Genomic DNA, 19,859 nt, shown 5'->3' on the forward strand with positions numbered 1-19,859 from the left:
TTTTGTTACAGTAGGATTAGAAAAATATTTTAAATATTTTAGTTCGATAGAATTCTAAAAAATTTCATTTTACTCACTATTCACTAGATACTCACAATGTAATATTCTATAGGTTTAAGGTTTTCACTGTTAATGGAAAAAATCAGGTAAACTGCTAGAATCAAAATGGAATTATTCATTTCAATAAAAAAATTTAAATTCAATTATATTACGCATACATATTTCACAAAACATTGGCCTGCACTATTTCAACCTCGACAAGGTTGACAAGGTTAGGTGACTTCACTTCCAAATAAAACAAACTTTTATATAGATATTTTTTATTACATGTTATATACAAGAGTGTAACGAACACATTTTTCAAATTTTGGAATTGTTAGTAGGGAATGTGTTCCGTTTGCTGTAAAACTAGTATACTAAAAATTAGTTGATTTGGTGTTCTACAGATTGTTTTATAAGCAAAGTTGTAAAAATCACCAGTAATAATTTTTAAAAGCAATTGTATGCCACCATACATTATATTTTGAATGATTCACTGAAAACTGTATATAATTTTTTTTCCTAGTTATGAGTTCTTTGAATTCATATATGCAAAAATAACTTCTATACACTTTTCACTGAATGGTTTGAGATAAAATATTAAATTTTAATGGTATAAAATATTTTTATATTATTGAAATTCAATATGAAAATGTATAAAACCTGCATACAAAATATTCTATATTAAAAAATAAACTTCAATTAGTGGTAACTTACGACTTCGCTTATAAAGCACCCTGTACTGCACCTAACCAACTCATTTTTAGTGTAGTCTGTTCTTGGACACTGTATTTCTATTGATGCCTTAAATATCTCGTCTTTCCATGCTGGAACCATTGCATCACTGCTTTTTCATAATTCTCGTCCGTCATTAAAGGGAAGGACACTCTTACTGCAGCTAGAAATGAAAAATTATTGCTGTATTAAATATTTACGTAAAAGTAGGAACATTTTTAGTGTTACTTATTACTATGAACAGATTCTGCACTGCTCATTTAAACATAATTAGTTTTTTTTCTATTTCTGCATTATACTGTGAAAAAATTTGAAAAAATATATTCAACCAATTCTTGCATCAAAAATGTCAATGAAAATTTGCCTTTATGAAACAATTTTTTCTTAATAAAAAATCTTACCGAAAGAAGCAGATATGCACTTAATTTTTAGATAGTTTACTTTTTCATTATCAATTCCTAAATTTAATATCTGATAATTGCCTTTCTAGACATTCCTAAGGTGACGGCTTTTAATAACCAAAATATGTTTTCTATTCAGTTACACTAATAATAAGTATAAGCAAGTTAACATATAGGATCATATGGATAGATATTGGAAAATAAAAACAAATACAGTATATCCATATTTACACGTTATACAGTGCATTAGAAAAGTAACGAATAAATTCAATATTTCTTAAGACTGAACACCGAATTCCATTTTATTATGATGTAATATACACCAAGTTAGGTGTTGGTATGGATATGACATCAGCGATAATTTTTTTAAAATATCAACAATATATCTTTTCGGTGGATTCTTGTAGATATGTTATTTCTGAGTTCGATAATATAGCACACTTTATAATTAAATATATTGTTGCGATTTAAAAAAATTATCGAGAATGAGAATTTATATGATACTTTTCTAACACACTGTATATAAAAAGCCATAGATATTCTAAAATGTAACAAAAGGAAAATAACTTACATTTTACAACCTCCATAATCTTTAGACCGCTCAATTTGAAGTTCTGTTTTTGTCCTGTCCACGAACAGAATTGTGCTACGAAATTTGTGAATATTTTCTCTAAATTTCTAAAAATGTAGTTTCTTTCAGAAATTCCACCCGTGCATTTTAAATACTGGAACTAGAGAAAAAAAAGTAAAGAGCAAATTAAAGAAAACACATTATAATTTACAATCGTGCCAATGCTTTCTTGCATTCTGGTATTTCCAAATTATTTTCCAATTCTTGGATTTCACCTATATTATTTAGTGGCATCTTTGGTAACAACTCATTGTTTATTTCCTCGGCAATAGCTATTGCTCCTAATTTTTCATCAATTGAAAAAATTGTTGCCTTTAATATTTCCAGAGTTGCTTGCATATTAACAAGCATGTTTAAAATTTTATCATCATTGGCTGAAATATAAATACAGGGTGTTAGGGAAATGACTCGTAATTTTACTAACGCAAAATTTCATTTCGATATCGTCCATTCATAAAGCATATTTTTTTTTGAAAACTAATAAAAAGATCCAAGGGCAAATGTTACACATACCTTGTCTATAATTATCCTCAAAAATAACTTCGGCATGTTCAATAAGAGAATTTGGTGTAGAAGATTCAGTATTTGTAACTATTGCAGTTACAGGAACTACATGTTCAATACATTTTGTATTCACTGCCATGGGGACAATAGTTTCATTTGCTTCGTCAGATGAACTATTTTTATCATAACTTTTTTCTAGTGGAGACTCACTGTCTACAAAGAATTTAATTAGTAACGATCTTAAATAACATGAAATTATGCACCGATAGCCACACATAATCAAAATTTACCTGATCCACCAGTCAAAAGAGGAGGAGGTGTAACTGAAGTGTCTCTATCTAAGTATTTCTGATTGACTTTTTTCTTCCGTTTACCCTTTCCCTTCTCAACATCACTACTACTTGAATAGTCATTTTCTTTTTTCTTCTCATAGTATACAGCTTCCTTATAAGTACCTGCCTCAAAAAAATACGTATGAGATTTTCAATAAACACTTAATCATGAATATTCTAATATATTTGTATAGAAGTTGAAAGAAATAAGAAATGTCACATTTTCTCAATTATTTCTGAGTATGTTTGATGGAAGTTTAACAAAACTTGAACCAATGATTTATCTAATTAGAAGTAAAAATTCACTTATTAGCATATGAATATGTTTATTAGTGACCAAGTCAGTACATTAGGAAGAATTTCAATGAAGCGTATTTTCAAAATTTGATCAGTGATTAATTATAATTAAGATAATAATAATTATCTTTCCATTTCATGGAATTTCTAAGAAATAATTCTAAGAAAAAAAAATATACGACTAGGAATTAAGAGTGCTAATTAAATTTTTTCCAAACTACTCAATGGTGTTGAAATTATGAGATTCCTAGTGGTACCTACTGACCCCTTGTATCTGTGCTTCTGGTAAACATATTTGCTCATTGAATCATTGATGCAAGTTTCATCAGCCTAGGCCCAATAGATATTACTTACAATACTCTCCTAAAATTTTTACTTTTGTTAACGTGTACCAGTCAGACTCGGGTAACATTTCTCTAATTATTGCTTGTTTTTCTCTTCCTTTATCCTTTGGCCATTTGCATTCATCGTTTCCACCTAACCATATTTTTGGCACAGTAGATACATAAGTTAAGCCATCCATAACAAATTCGATTAAGACGAATTTCTTTAAAAACACATACTTTTTAGACACAAATTAAATCCACAATGCATTCAAATTATTTTTAACATTTTATTTAATTAAATTACCTGCTGCTTAGCTAATTCTTTCTTCAAAATTATTTTCTTAGTGAACTGAATAAGCATTTGAAAATAGTTTAGGGTATAAAAGATTTTAAAATTGACAATTGGACAAAAAAATCCTGCTTTATATAACGCTTCGACTTTAAAGAATTAATATTGAGAAAAAAAGTACGGTAGAGTTCCGTAAGATGACAAGCACATGCCAAGCGAATGAATATAAGGCAGAGATAAAAAAAATTGCAAAATAGCAAAATCAAATTAACGATAACATATTTTTTTTGTGTTTTATACATTTACTATGAATATCATCTACAGATATTATTTCAGATATGTCCGATATGTCATCAACTGTGCCACAACCCATTATTTTCGATGAACAAGGGGTTGTAAAACACTTTTTGAACTTCATATATCTTTTACCAATTATAAATATTTTATTAGTTTTAATAATTTTTTCAATTTTAAAAATATCATTGCCTTTAGTTATGCAATGATTATTATTTTTAGTTGACGCAAGATAAGAACTCTTGAACTTAAATTGTTTATATTCAGTTACAAACTCATTTCCTAGCAAGGGTTCTGGGTAATAATTTATATTTTTCTCCAAAAGTGATTCATTATGTACATTAATAAGTCCATATCTGTACTTCCGATGTTCAAGAACTCTATTGATGTATTGCTCTAATGGTTTATTTGATGTTCTTAATATTTTTTTTATATGTCCAAGCTCATTTTCAAATTTAAATGCCGAAAAAGAATCTAATGGACCAAATTTCAGTACATCACGATGTAGATGTATCAAACAGTGTACATTGTGTGAAATATATTCTACTCCATATAAAGTTTCATATTTTTGTACAAAGTACAGCAATAAATGATGTGCAAATTCATTATACTGATAACACAATTCTGGCGTTGCTAAAATTCGAATAGCGCAATGAAGAGACATGAAATGTGTATATTGAGAAGGTTTTAATCTATTTTTTAAAATTATTGGACCACTATAAATTAAGAGTTGTCGAAATTCTGTAGCTTTCCATTTTTCAAAATCTGAGAATTTTCTAGGTAATCTTGAAAAGTCCCTATAACTCAAGCATTTTCGGAATTCATTTAAAGATGACTCAATTTGATTTTGATCGTTTTGATTTAAACGAACAGAACAATTTCCCTTTACCCAAAAAATCATTAAACGTTTCATTACTCCAAGGCACACCAAATGCATGTAATCGAGTGGAAATTGTTCAATCAAATCAATGGATAACTTCTTTAGAGGCGTTTCAGAAATATGATAATCATCATAATGATTGTTCCTAAATGCATTATCAGTTCTTAATATACACTGTAGATCACGAAAGCTCATACGATTATTTATAAAATCACCTTCTACGGTACACTTCATACACCCAAAATATGAATTATGCCCTTTAATTCCAAGGACAAAAGATTTTGCTGGTGCATCACAAATAATTCTTGATATTGTAATTTTTACTTTTTTCCCACAGTATGTAAAATTATTTTCCAAAGTTAAAATCTCCTCAACAAATTCATTTAATATTTCTTTTGCATTATGTGGCTTTTTAAAACCATGATATACCCCAATCACAAATGGGGGGTTACTAATTACATTAACAATACTCCCTAAAACTGGCCAGAACTGACTGTTAGATGATTTAGTTAAAGGCAAGCCATCTATGTTTACATCTAATTCTAGATGGTCAATATTTTTTTCAAATAAATTGATGTTTGTTTTTAAAGAATACCGAATACCTTCTTCCAAGCCAAAGTGAAAATAAAATCCAGTATTAGTTTTTATAATATCATGTTTCTTTTCAGTTTTTAATAAAGTTCTACAATCTGCTGGCAAGTTAAGAAATTCATAACTGTTATGTGGTTTTTTTAAAACAGCGAGTAATTTATTAAAACTTGTCAGTGAAATTTTGCACTCTAGTGCCCAATTACTTAATTCTCTACAAAGCTGATTTTCTGTAGATCTATTAGAATAATTATTGTTATGAGATAATTCTTTTATATCTGTCAGTATATGTTGATCTGTTTGATGTGGATGGATAACTATTGGCTGAGAATTAGATATATTTTTGGATAATTTATTTTCAGGATTAATATTTTCCTCAGTTTCAGATAATGGACATATTTCATTTTTAATTTTTTCTTTTTCTTTAATTAACTGCTGGATATACCGTTTATTCATAAATCCTCTATTTTTTGTCCGGCGTTGACTTATCTACAATATAAGAAATTTAATATAGTACTCGACACCAATAAATCATATAAAATTTATTTTATTCTAAAATTAATATTGTACAATTATAATAGCATTGCTAGTAATAAAACCTTAGTATCGTGAGTTACCGCTCCTGAAACAGGCGGCCCGGGAAATAGTTTAAATAACTTAAAGATGGTTAAATCATGTAATCTTGATCACTTACCTAATTTTTTTAGCTTAACAATAGGCAATAAAAAACTACAAAATTTATACCAGGGTAATGAGAAAAAAGGTAGAGCGGGAGTAAAGTTCTAAATGTTTTTCTACGTGGATTTTTCGTTTTTGAGTAGAAAATATGAAAACGATGTGTTTTACATACAAAAAGTCCTCTTAGTGAATATCGATAAGATACACTATTCTCGAGTAACATCGATTTGAAAATTTCATAACATGTTCTAAAATGCAACTCCCGTTATATAGGTATAACAGAATAGCGTGCCTCGGAAAAAGCGCAATTTTGTGACATAATAGGAATGCCAAGTATTGTTAAGCTTCTAAATAGATTTTAATTGAGTTGAAACATGGCACACTTTAAAAACTTTATTCTTCTATCTAACGGCAGTTACCTTTTAGAGCATATTATGAAATTTTCAAATTGATGTTACTTGGGAACAGTGCATCTTATCGATATTCAATAAGAGGACCTTTTCTATATAAAAAGCATCATCAAGTTTTCATATTTTCTATTCTGAAACTAGAAAAATCCAGGTATAAAAATATTAGAGTGGGTTTTACTCCCGGCCAACCTATTTTCTCACACCCCATGTGAAGCGTTTTCTATTATATTTTCCGAGCGCTCCATGTTTAAGAAAAAACTATACGTTTAAGAAAAAATTATTCTAAGGTTTTCATCATCTTTTAACTTGTTCTACATGCACTGAAATTTTGAATACTCATTTTAGAAATACCTTGTACTATATAAGATACTATTAATGCCTCCACTGCTCTGACAATTATATAAAAAAAATCCTTATTTTTTTTTCTAACTTCAACACCTTGTATCTGTTATAGCTTGTGTTATAGAAGCCCAAAATAAAAAAACTAATAGCATTTTCGACTCATTGCACTTTCATGCACTCAACTGCACTTAGTGCAAATATTATTTTCACCTGCGGTATTGGGTGCGGTATTTATTCAGTGTTCAATACCTGGTAGTTGGCCAGTAAAAAAAGTTGAGTTTGACTGATATTGCTCAAAAAAATGGAAAAATATAAACTGGTGTCGTTTGCCAAAGAACTAGTTCGATACCTGTGCACACCAAGTTACGAGCCGAAAAAGCTGTAATTATACATTAAGTTCTACTGACCTCGAATGACTTGTAAGAAGTCAACTATTTCGCTTCATTACAAGTCAAAAAAGTAATTTTTATTAGGTAAATCAAAAGACAACCTGTTTGTACAACTAATGAAAATATATAGGTATATTTTACTAAAACTAATTCACATACTGGCACCACATAAAAAAAGAGGCTCTTAAAAAAGCATTAGGTACCTACCTAAGAATAACGAGGTTCTAAAAACGGTATACTATCTAATCCTAATTTCAACATTATCTAGTGGTTGTCTATAGTAAATATATAATTTAATTAGTTATTAGTGGTCAAAACTTCTTGTCCTGATTAATGCCGATTAGTCAATGGAACGATCAGTGTGAATAATTTGTATAAAATAAAACAAGACATGCACAAGCTATTCAACAGATTTATTAATCTGCCTTAACCGGGACCAAAAGTACTGGCCCTAGGTAAACATGAATTATAATTTAACGACATTATGTTAAAATGACTTATTTATTTACTAGAACCCGGTTACAAAAGTTATATTTTTACTTACTTACTTTACTTTACTAAAAATTATATAGTTACCTTATTCATGTTACTACTCATGATGATGTCAACTCCCAAAAGATTTAGTTACTAAAAAAACAAAATTGATAAATCATGCAAATGAGACAAAGATATATTCATGCAGCATATAAATAAGTAGAAGATAATATATGCAGTTCATACATATTATTTCATATTTAATGTATGCGTACAGAATTAATAAGAATATACAAATTGATAAGTAAAAAATGAGAATCTGGGTAGAGACTACAATAGTGACGGCTAATGAAAATTAAAGTACCTACATACATTTTTTTCAAAACGAAGGGTACCCATATTCATCTCCCAACCTTTTTTCGAGGAATAATTTTTAGGTCCACATAGAACTTTTGTGGCAAAAAAATTTCGAACGAAATTTGCAAACAAAAATAGAAATAGGTGTAGCCTCCGCTGGAATATCGAAAAGGGTTGAGAAATGTATTTGAAAATTGCAAACTATTTTTTTCGTTATTTATTTCGTAAATTTTGTTCGAAACACTTTTGGCCACGAAGGTCCTATATGTGGGAATACAAATCAATCTGCAAAGAATGTACTAATGGTATAATGAGACCTATGCTTCATCTAAAGATATCTTGAAAATATGACTAATTTTCACCAGCTCTCACTAGATTAGAGATAAAACCACAGTAAAAAGAATACTTTAAGTGCTAATCTTCCCGTAATTTATTATAAATAATAAGACGAATGACCAAATCAAATTAACAATGAGTTAATTCAATAATATTATAACTAACTTACCTTTTTATTTATCCCAATGAGAAACACACAAATGCAAATACAAAATGCCCAAAATGGCGTTCGTTCTGTAATCTGTACCTATCATACAACATATGTACACCACAAATTACTGAACTATTAATGTACACATAATATAATGTGGTGTGCCGTAACGTGTGTCGCATGGCTATCTGACTTTATCCGAATCTGGCGAGGCGATCACATGATGCGCCGGGCGCCGGTAGCGCTGTACGGATCGTGGATGCGCCGTTGAACCTGCGCCGAACACAAGATCACTTGGTGGACTAGAAAAAGCCTCATCCACATTTGTAAAAATACATTTATGTGGCATTTGGCGCAAATTTGCGTGTGTGTGTTAACAATTTTATGAGAGTTTGGACGTGTTCGCCTCATTAAACGCTTGCGATCCGTGACTTGTCGTTTTTTTAAAGACATCAAAGAGATTTGCGCTACAAAATAGTGTGGACGTATTTCCATGAACACAAAATTATTTGCAAAGAAATTACAGCAAAACATAGGTTATTGGATGAAATATCTGGTATCAAACTAAAAGTTTGATGTGGAGTTTATCTTGCAAATATTTATGACCAATCCTACGTTGAAAACACAACGCATTTATTTACTAATGTGGATGCAACTTTATATTATTTCGTGCTAAGCAAAGGGAATGTAATCAAATAAGTAAAGAGCCAAATAGAATTAAGCATTTCAAAAATACCGGGTTTCGATTGGCTCATGACATGACTAATCGCATTCTGTTTTTACAAAGTTTGAAATTTTAACAGACGTGGCGTCTAAATCACGGCGTTCCCAGTAGGTACAATTTCTCATTCTAATAATATAACACAATTTAATAACATATGCAACCCCAAGGACCCTCTGATGCAACCGAACATACATATAAAATAATAATAATAATGCTTCTAGCTATTATTTAGATGTGGTCAAAATAATAAAATGTTACTAATGATATAAATTATCAATACATAATTTTTAATTGAATTTTGCATTTTATCTGGGATCATAATCGCTATAGGTTTTATTCCAAAATAATGATACTTTATACAATTTTTTAATTACGAAATCCTAACAATACCTAGGTATTTTATGATAAAAAATCATATGAAATGGACCTATGTGTCAATACCTATACATAATCGAGCCAGTCGCGCCCAAAAGCAATGTTAGTTTATGATGTTGAGACTATTATTATACTTCATTACTAATGCAATAATTCACTGTAAATTATTTACGAAATTGTGACAACTATAGGATGATAATATTGTAAAAACATTCGTGCTTAAAACTTATATCAACAATGAAAGTATTAACATTGTTGCAATTTGAGCAAATAATGATGTATCAACTGGACAATTATAATTTTGCAGAAACGTTTTAGAATTAAATATGTTCTCAACATTATTAAATAATATTCTATTACAAAACATTGTCAAAAGCATCTCACAACTTTCATTTATTTATGTATCATAATTCAGGTGAATGCAACATTGCACAGATATACTGTAATGTTTCATGCTTAGTGGGATCGCTTCATGCCAGTTTGTTCCTCTTTTCTTTAAGTCTTCTGCCACTACTTGGTCACAGAAGATATCTTCTGGTGGAGAGGAACAAACGGACCGATCAGATGACCAGTTAGGTTACCTGATTTGAGTTCGTTGGACTTTTTCCTTTGGGATTTTCTAAGACATTATATTTAAAATTCATTTTAATAATATTTCAAATATACATTTAATGAATGCTACTCGAAGCGTTGCCAGAAGATGCGCGAAATGTGTGACAGTTGAGGGACGGCAATTCGAATATTTAGCTACCAGTTTTGAAAGGTTTTATTGATGTAGGTCCTTACTACTGTTTAATTTACGTTTAATATTGTAACTTGAGTTTAAGTGAAATAAAAATTTGAAAACTGTCTTTTCTTATCTGTAATATATATTTTAAATAAACGTCATATTTTTACAGTAGATATGAGTTTTCTAAAAGTAAGAATTACAGTTTTGTATGTATTTTCGGATTTATATATAAAACACCCGGTATCTATTGTGTTTGTAAAAATAATTATAGCATTTGATATATTGCTGAAAAGCAAAAAATAATCTCCATTTTCAGGTCATGACCAGCTACGATTTTCATTTAAAGAAATATAACTTTGGGTCATAACTCCGGAATCTTAAGACCTACTAATAATCTAATACCGGCATTCAATTCTACGCCAAAGAAATAGTCTTGAGCAGTTTTCACTTTAACTCTACCTTATTTAATAGCTGAGATACAGACATATGTTCAAAAGTGTCACAATAACGAGAAACGCCCTGTAATTCAGAAACAAATGAAGATAGCAAATTTCCGATTTGAAATTCGAGTTTGCCATGAAAATCGAGCTCGAGAACGTGATGTCAGATTTATCATATCTTTAATAGTTTCTGAGATACCTTGAAATCCCACCGAAAATGAACCAGCCTGTACAGAATGTAAAATTTTTGGACTCTGAATTACCGACCAAAGGATCTCAAAACTTCCAAATGCTTTTGACCTGGGCCCCGAGCATAAAAAAGAATATTTTCCACACTATTTCAATACGGAAGCAAATCAATACTACGTCGGATCCTTCCCCCTTTGAAATATTATAATCGTGACATAATGAAAATAGAATATCGTAAAAAATTCCTACAGTGGTATGAAGAACATAAAAATGACGAGTATATAAAAAACATCGTAGAATATTGTTCATCTGACGTGTATCCGTAGTATTTTTGCCTCCTGATCATGAATCCCGTATCAGAATTGAGCTATCACATCACAGGAATTTCCTAACCTCAAAACAGGTCAAAAATAGCAAAAATTCACGAAAAAGTGCTAGGAAAAATACAAAAAAAATGTTTCTGTATTCAAATGTCCATTTATCAGAATTGATGGTCATTTTTCTAACCTTTGAAAAACGGGTCAATTAAGGTCAGATATCACGAATTTTCAAAAAATAACCCATTCGCGCTAAATTTGGTATACGGGAGTTTTCGGGATCGCTGATCACGAATCCGAGGTGAATTTTGCAAAATTCAAGATGACGGATTCAAGATGGCCGAACAAAGTTTCAAAAAATAACATTCGCATCAAATTTGGTAAACGGGGGTTTTCGGGGTCGCTGATCACGAATCCGAGGTCAATTTTGTAAAATTCAAGATGGCGGATCCAAGATAGCAGACCAAATTTTCAAAAAGTAACACATTCGCGTCAAATTTGGAATACGGGGGTTTTCGGGGTCGCTGATTACGAATTCGAGGTCAGAATTGCGAAATCATAATTATAATATTTACCCAGTATGAGTACCCAGTCATGTTTTAACCTTCTTAAAGTACATAGGTAATTGCAATTTTGAATTTTGCAAAATTGACCTCGGATCCGTGATCAGCGACCCCGAAAACCATCGTATACCAAATTTGGCGCGAATCTATATTTTTTGAAAATTCGTAATATCGGACCTTAATTGACCCGTTTTTTTAAGGTTAGAAAAAGAACCATCAATTCTGACCGTGGATTCACGTTCGTCGGGGTCTTCACCATATAAATGAACTTTTGAATACAGAAAAAAAGAAAATTTTTGTACTTTTCCTAGCACTTTTTCGTTAATTTTTGCTATTTTTGACCTGTTTTTTGAGGTTAGGAAATTCCTGTGATGTGATAGCTCAATTCTGACCCGGATTCGTCATCTGGAGGCAAAAATACTACGGATAACATATGTCACATGAAAAGTATAGACAACTTTTTTGCGTGTGCCTGTATAATTGATGGTAACTACTAATGTCTGCCCCTTCACCATTGTCTGTAACAAGGTATTTAACACAAATTTCGTCAAACCGAACACTATAGACATTATACCAAACAACAGGTGGAGAGATAATCAAAGTAAAATCGCCATTCACTGGCTTGTATGGGAAGAAAAACGGAGGAACATGAACATTCAACATGCTGCTAAACAACAAGAAGCGAAAATACATGGTGTTAAAGTGGATGGTTTCTGTTCTGAAATAAAACAGGTATTTGAATTCCACGGCTGTTATTACCATGGATGCCTTAACTGCTTCAAATATAACAGAGGTGAACCACTACAAGATAATCCCACTGAAGCGATACGATAGTCAAGTTATCGAAATATGGGAATGCCATTTTAGAAGAACTGAGAGCCTATGACACCCGTTAGTTATACTTACCCCTCTCAACCCTCGCGATGCTTTTTACGGGCAACACCAGGACGTACTACAAATGTCAACAGAGTAAAAAAATTAAATATGTGGACGTCTGCTTTTTTTACTTATGTTTGCAAATATTTTAAATTTCCCATTGGCCATCATGAAGTCTACGTTGGTGAGAACTTTGATCAACTAGGTTTAAAAACAACTGATGGATTAATCAAATGTAAAATATTACCACCGAGAGATGTTTGTTCTTGTTCTTTATCGTTCATGTGGTGAGAAACTGAATCAAGAAGAATGCACTTACGCATAATATTGAAGAAAGATCGTTAACGAGTGCATGGACGAGGTACAAAAAGCCACAGAAAAAAGTTACGAAATATTAGAAGTACCTATGTGTGGAAGTATGACATTCAGCAATATGACAAAACTGCAAATATTTCGGGTCTGTTTACAGATACTATAAATAAATTTATCAAAAGTAAACATGCGTCTGGTTGGCCCTCAAAGTGTGTTACTCCAAAGCAAACAGACCAAAACATTGAAGTCTTCTTGAATAATATGGATGTACGACTGGAGTTTGCTGAAGTTGTGAATAATCTACTTCTGCGTTCTTTAGCAATGATCATGTTGAATAGTTTCTAGGGAAAATTTGGGCAAAGGGAAAACAAGTATAATACTAAAATTGTCCGAGATCCTAGCGAACTCTTTGGCATGTTTGCAAAACGCTAAATTTATATTAACACACTGCTCCCTATAAATTAAGAAGCACTTGTCAATTATGAACACAGGGAGGAAACATATCAGCATTTATCAACTGTAAATATAGTGATAGCAGTAAGTCAGATTACGGGCACTTCGAACAATTGGATGATATGATAGTGTCTAAGCCTGGAGAGTTTGATGTACCCACAGGTAAATTCGTTGGGGATATGACCGACGAATTAGAATCCTATGGTTCCGGCAGCTACATTACAGAGCTCGTGTCTGGTGGACCTAAAAATTACGCTTATAAAGTGTTTTATACTCGTGATCCTGAAGAAAAGGTGGTCTGCAAAGTAAAAGGTATTTGCGGCATCTCACCTAATAAATTTTAAAAGGATAAAAGAGAAATTACTATTTCCAATAAGTAAAAACTTCCCTTTGTTTTTATTATCAATTAAATCAAATTTTTGATGGCACTTCAATCAAATTTGTATCGTTTGTGTATAAATATGAAACTACTACAATAATAAATTAAACGGGAGTCACTGAGTTCACAAAAAAATTAGTGAAAAGGTCTCTAGCTTTATTAACACAAAATAAGAACGCAAGTTGTAAGTTCACCAGGTAAAAGAATATGAGCATATTTGCTTAGCAGTATTAACATTTAATTTAAACCGGAAAATTTGTACAAAATTTTTGCCATCAGCAACATAACGGCGTTAAGACACATATTTTAGGCACCTATATGCATCTGTGTTATACCGGTTAATTTACGATTCAATAGTCTGTATATTCCATGATCTCAGTTTTTAAAACAAAAAATATTTTCATTCCAATTATTATCATATTTTGTTTTAGGTACAAAATGGTGTGGAACTGGTGATATTGCAAAAGATTATTTTGATTTAGGCACAGAGCCTTTGGTCGACGCTTGCTGCAGGTCTCATGATTTATGTCCAATAAAAGTTAGGGCACATTCCAAAAGATATAATTTAACAAATAATTCTTTATACACAAAATCACATTGTAAATGTGATGATAATTTATATAACTGTTTAAAACACAGCCAATCTCAAACTGCAAGTATTATGGGAAACATTTACTTTAACTTAATTCAAGTCCCTTGTGTAGATGATACAAAAACTGGTAAAAGATTTAGAAATGCAAAAAATAATTTCTAAAATAATTTAATTGTAATAATTTTAAATATTGGGTTTGTTCATAAATAAATATTTAAACTTTATCGCATTCTATTGAATTCTTCTCTCGTTTCTCGGAAACGTGAGATACATTTCCTTCACTTTGTTTTTCTTTATAATGCTATTTAATTTCCGAGCATTTTTTGTGTCTAGTTGGTAATACAAATTTAGCGTAAGAATCTTTTTCTTGCCTATAACTTTGCTTAATTTTATTTTCTAAATCATCTCTAATTAGTCTAACACGAAATATAAATGGAGATAATTATTTAGTTATTTAATATTGTAATTTTATTTCTTGTTTTACTATGTACTACTTAATTAATGTGAATATTTTCAACAAATGTTAAAATATTAGGAGCACATATGTAGGTTCCTACACTAATCTTTCTCTAGCGGCTAAATAAAAAAAGTTTTCTAGAAAAGTAAAGCAAACAGGAAAAACTTATTTAACTTGAATAGATTTTAAATGAATGGCTAATTAAAAAAAGACAAGAGATGAAAATAGAGCCTGCTCGTGAAAAGAGATATCACTATATGTTGCAGATTCCTCAGAGAATATGGAAGCTGCCGTATCCGCTAGTACGGTGAATCGCGGTGGTATCCTCTCCTACAACCCCCCCCCCTCACCTACTGCGTCTTATTCACCATGACTTGCCTTACAGGACCACGAAATCGCCATAGAGTATGAACCCAATCGGCCGATTCCATGCTATTTAGGAAATGAGTTAATATGAACAAAAATAAAATATGTTTAATACATGTGCAGAACATACTTGTAATTAGTGCCTTATTGGTGGCAAATTCAAATTTCTAGATTTAAACGCTTGCGCAATAGAGATCGGAGTGAAGGAGACAGAGAGAGGAGAGAATTTTATTTAAATTAAAAAGTCTTGATCTGTCTGAGATTCGAACCCCGAATCTTTGGATTTCAAAGCGAGCCCGTTACCTCTAGACCACCATAGTATCATTTCACAACAGGAATACTGTGGTTGATATATTGATGATAAAAATATTTCAGCTATTATTGTGAAATTTCATAATCTTAAGATGAGAAATTCAAACATAGCTCCGTTTAGGTCTCTTAAACGAAAAAACGCATGCGCATTAGCACATTATATTTCGCTAACGGTTTGAAATAAATAGCTGTGTCACTAAAATTGGGTTAAGATATTTACGAAACATCAATTTTTTTACAAAAGTTTAAATATCAAAAACGGTTAACTTTAAGAATAGGAAACCTTTATGAAAGTTCACCTAAAAATTGACGTAGAATCCAAAATTGCAATAATAAACAGGCTGTTTCACTTAAAATAACGAAGATGACGTCAACTTCCGGTATAACCGGAAGCGTTAGGTGGATGCCATTATTTTAGTTGAGAAGGGCATGCCCGAAAACACTATTGCCCAAATTTTCAAAATTAAAATCAAAGTAGTCTCGGAAATATGTATAATGTCTCGTCACCGTGAGACACCCTGTATAATATTTGTTTTGTATTTGGTGCGAATTTTACCGAACACACGCGCAATGTCTAGGTATCATAGATATAAACTGTTTTACGTATACAGGGTGTCCCTGTATACGTAAAAACTTATTTTATTTTATTTTATTGCATCCAATAGAAAAACAAGAAATATAAATCGAAAACGGTTAAATTTATCGACATAAAACAAGTATCCCTTATTTATGAAAAGTAGATAAGAGAACAATATCTTTCTATTAAAACTTTCGTACACACACTGATAAAAAAGTTATAACCAGATTGTATCTACCAAGAGTACATTTCGTAGGCCCTCTAGCGTCTTCAGCAAAATTAAGTACGAATTCGTTTTTCTCGTCCCAAAAAAACCCCTAATCCAAATTTTCAAAAGAATCCTTTGAAAACTTTCTAAGAATTTTAAGAATTTCGAATTCAAAATTTGAACTTTAACGTTCTGTAACTTTTTTATTAGCCACAAATGGACCAAGGTAAGTTTGGCTTAATCGCATTATTTTGATGTAAGGAATCTACTCTTGCTCTGTGTCCCATTAATTTCGGGACACCCTGTATACAGGGTGATTCAGTCATAATGTCATTAATTTTAAGAGCAGATAGAGAAAAATGAGTATAATACGCTGGCGTGATTAAAAAAAAAATTAAATGCATATTTAAGCAGAAAAAAATATTTTCAAATCATTATTTAACCCCCTTTTCAGGCTGTTACTGACCGGCTGACGTCAGTCGGTTATTCAGAATTTGAGCACGGCTACGATATGAACAACGCGCCCTAGATGCAACGTTGCCATATTTATATACATTTTCGCTCATATAAAGACAATAAATAAACGGTTTGCTCACGTCAGCAAATAATTTAAAATGCTATAAATTATTTTTTATAATTATGCAATCAACACATCAAATTGTTATTGTTGCCCAGCAAGAACCTCGAGGAGGTATGAGCATGCCTTGCCAAAAATCAGTTTTTATTAACATCATAATGTTAATTTTTTGCTGTAAGCAAATGTTCAAATACATTACCGTTACCGTCTATGCACAAGTGTACACGTTAGATAGATGAGCGGCGGATGCGATGGAATAAACCAGGGTTGTTAAGTATTTCTTCAGCGGCATCTTCGATACGATTTCGCAACTGCTCTACATTCTCTACCTCGGTGTGATACACGACAGATTTCATATAACCCCATATACAAAAGTCCATAGGATTATGGGCCCTCATCTCCATATCTACCGATTGGGACATTGATCGTCTAAAAATACGCGGACATCGCGAGCAAAATGGGCCGGATCTCCGTCGTGCATATTCCACATATCCCGTAGCATCTGAAGGGAAAGGTTTTCAAACAATTCTACTAAAAATTGAAAGTAACGCGGCCCATTCAGATGTTCAGGTAGAAAATGCGGCCCAATTAAACGATCGCCATATACTCCTGCCCATACATTGACAGCGAATCTCCTCTGAAAGCTAAACCGACGAGTAGTGTGCGGGTTTTCATCTGACCAAATGTGACTATTATGGCTGCAAAAAAATTAGCTCTGTTTCACTTTAAATAAAATTTAATATTGAAGTTACAAAACTCCAAGAGTTCAAGTAATTTAAATTTCATTTCACAACCATTTCAATTTCATTACAAAAATAATGACATAAAAACCAACACTCACTAGATAAATTATAAAGAGAGGGTGAAATGTATGTAGTATTTAAATACTGACTGCAAGTAACAGAAGATAAAAAAACAATCGGACGGAGACAAGTAAACAACTCGGTACGTGTTTTCGACATAGGTTAACCTGTATCTAGGTCAATGACCCACTTTTTAATTTGTACGTGTACAAATAGTCCAGGAGCCAGATAGGGTGCCGTGGCCAACAGAGTACCACGGCTGCAAACAATGTAATGAATACGGATAATTGTTTTCCAATGTACGGTTATTACAATTTATCGTTTTTAATATTATTAACGTTTTAACGTTTTATAATTTATTATGTTAAATAATACACAGTTTTAGTATTTCAGTTTATTATTCAATATGCAGTTGCGTATAACCAAAGTTTACATAATAAATGTAAACTTTAGTGTAAATCTAAACTTTGGTGTAACCTAGGTATTGTTTTTGAGAAGGCAATACTTATGTTTTTTACCTGCTTAAAATGCCAGCACGAGTAAAATAACATTCATCCGCCCAGAGCACTTTGTTAATAAAGTTCTGCTGCACTTCGATTCAGGAACCAATTGCAAAATTCAAGACGATTGGGGAAATCAGCTGCTTCTAAAGCTTGAACTTTTTGAAAATGTGTTACGTTAACTCCTTTGCGGGAGATATGAGGGTGGTAGATTTGAATAAACGCTTTAAATTGTTAATGGTTTTGTAACCGTGTGTAGTGTATTTATATATTTGGGTATTTAGTAGTGTGCCGACTTTTTTATTTGATAAAATACGGTGTGCCTATAAACAGGCCTCTGCTTTATATATTTTCTTTTAACGAAAGATGACTTCGAGAAGTCAGGCTTGTTAAAACATTCTGCACTAAGTTAATACAATTGTTAAAATTATTTATAATAAAATACAGCATGTTCCTTTATTTACTTGAATACGTTTAACAGTAAATGTGAACCACACATTATGATGTGAACTTGTCAACGCTGTTCGCTTCAGCCGACAATTGTTCGTGACATTACGTTACAAAATTTTCCGAGCATCCGGGCATCTGCCAGGGCCGCCCTCGTAGCGGGAGTTATGGGTTGATTTCCTTTATTTTTAAAAGTCGAGTAAAATTTTTTTTTTCCGATTTTCTGTCTTTATTAAGCCTTCCGAATACGTGGTTAAAATTCGGAAGTCTTAATAAAGACAGAAAATCGGAAAAAAAAATTTTTACTCGACTTTTAAAAATGAAGGAAATCAACCCATAACTCCCGCTAAGAGGGCGGCCCTGCCAGATGCCCGGATGCTCGGAAAATTTTGTAACGTAATGTCACGAACAAATCGTCAGCTGGGGCGAACAGCGTTGCCAAGTTCACATCATAATCTGCGGTTCATATTTAATTAATCCGCTTTAGTATACGGATACATATGAACGAAACCAATAAAATGCAAGTAAATAAAGGATCATGCTGCATTTTATTATAACTAATTTTAATAATTGTATTAACTTAGTGCAAAATGTTTTAACAAGCCTTACTTCTCGAAGTCAACTTTCGTTAAAAGAAAATAAATAAAGCAGAGGTTTGTAGGCACACTGAATTTTATCAAATAAAAAAATCGGCACACTAAATACCCGAATATACAAAACACACTACACAGGGTTACAAAACCATTACCTAACAATTTAAAGCGTTTATTCAAATCTACCACCCTCCATATCTCCCGCATTTTCCCGCAAAGGAGTTAACATAACACATTTTCAAAAAGTTCAAGCTTTAGAAGCAGCTGATTTCCCCAATCGTCTTGAATTTTGCAATTGGTTCCTAAGTGCAGCAGAACTTTATTAACAAAGTGCTCTGGACGGATGAATGCTGTTTTACTCGTGCTGGCATTTTAAACACGTAAAAAACATAAGTATTGCTTTCTCAAAAACAATAAGTGCCTACCTAGGTTACACCAAAGTTTAGATTTACACTAAAGTTTACATTTATTATGTAAACTTTGGTTATACGCAACTGCATATTGAATAATAAATTGAAATACTAAAACTGTGTATTATTTAACATAATAAATTATAAAACGTGAAAACGTTAATAATATTAAAAATGATAAATTGTAATAACCGTACATTCGAAAA

The 19,859-nt window shown here is 31.7% G+C and overlaps 2 protein-coding genes across 3 annotated transcripts; one reads left to right on the forward strand and one right to left on the reverse strand.

Annotated features, from left to right (window-relative positions):
- Positions 1-310: 310 nt before the first annotated feature.
- LOC111692385 lies at positions 311-8,561 on the reverse strand. Of its 2 annotated transcripts, XM_023456368.1 has the most exons (8): positions 8,472-8,561; positions 7,712-7,762; positions 3,294-3,486; positions 2,601-2,765; positions 2,320-2,523; positions 1,958-2,180; positions 1,747-1,906; positions 311-937 (listed from the first exon to the last, which is right to left on the reverse strand). In XM_023456368.1, the coding sequence occupies exons 2-7, from the start codon at positions 7,730-7,732 to the stop codon at positions 1,894-1,896; spliced, it is 819 nt and encodes a 272-aa protein (XP_023312136.1). In that variant the 5' UTR covers positions 7,733-7,762; positions 8,472-8,561; the 3' UTR covers positions 311-937; positions 1,747-1,893. The 2 variants fall into 2 exon arrangements, with proteins under 2 accessions (XP_023312136.1, XP_023312135.1); XM_023456367.1 differs by lacking the exons at positions 7,712-7,762; positions 8,472-8,561 and adding an exon at positions 3,570-4,024.
- Positions 8,562-13,020: 4,459 nt separating this feature from the next.
- LOC108914513 (phospholipase A2-like) lies at positions 13,021-14,565 on the forward strand. The gene is made up of 2 exons (XM_018720337.1): positions 13,021-13,744; positions 14,243-14,565. Exons 1-2 carry the CDS (start codon positions 13,555-13,557, stop codon positions 14,563-14,565), a joined length of 513 nt encoding a protein of 170 aa, XP_018575853.1. The 5' UTR covers positions 13,021-13,554.
- The last annotated feature ends 5,294 nt before the right edge of the window (positions 14,566-19,859 follow it).

Source organism: Anoplophora glabripennis, unplaced genomic scaffold (assembly GCF_000390285.2).
Source record: "Anoplophora glabripennis isolate ALB-LARVAE unplaced genomic scaffold, Agla_2.0 scaffold1435, whole genome shotgun sequence".
In the NCBI taxonomy this organism is placed as follows: Eukaryota; Metazoa; Arthropoda; class Insecta; order Coleoptera; family Cerambycidae; genus Anoplophora; species Anoplophora glabripennis.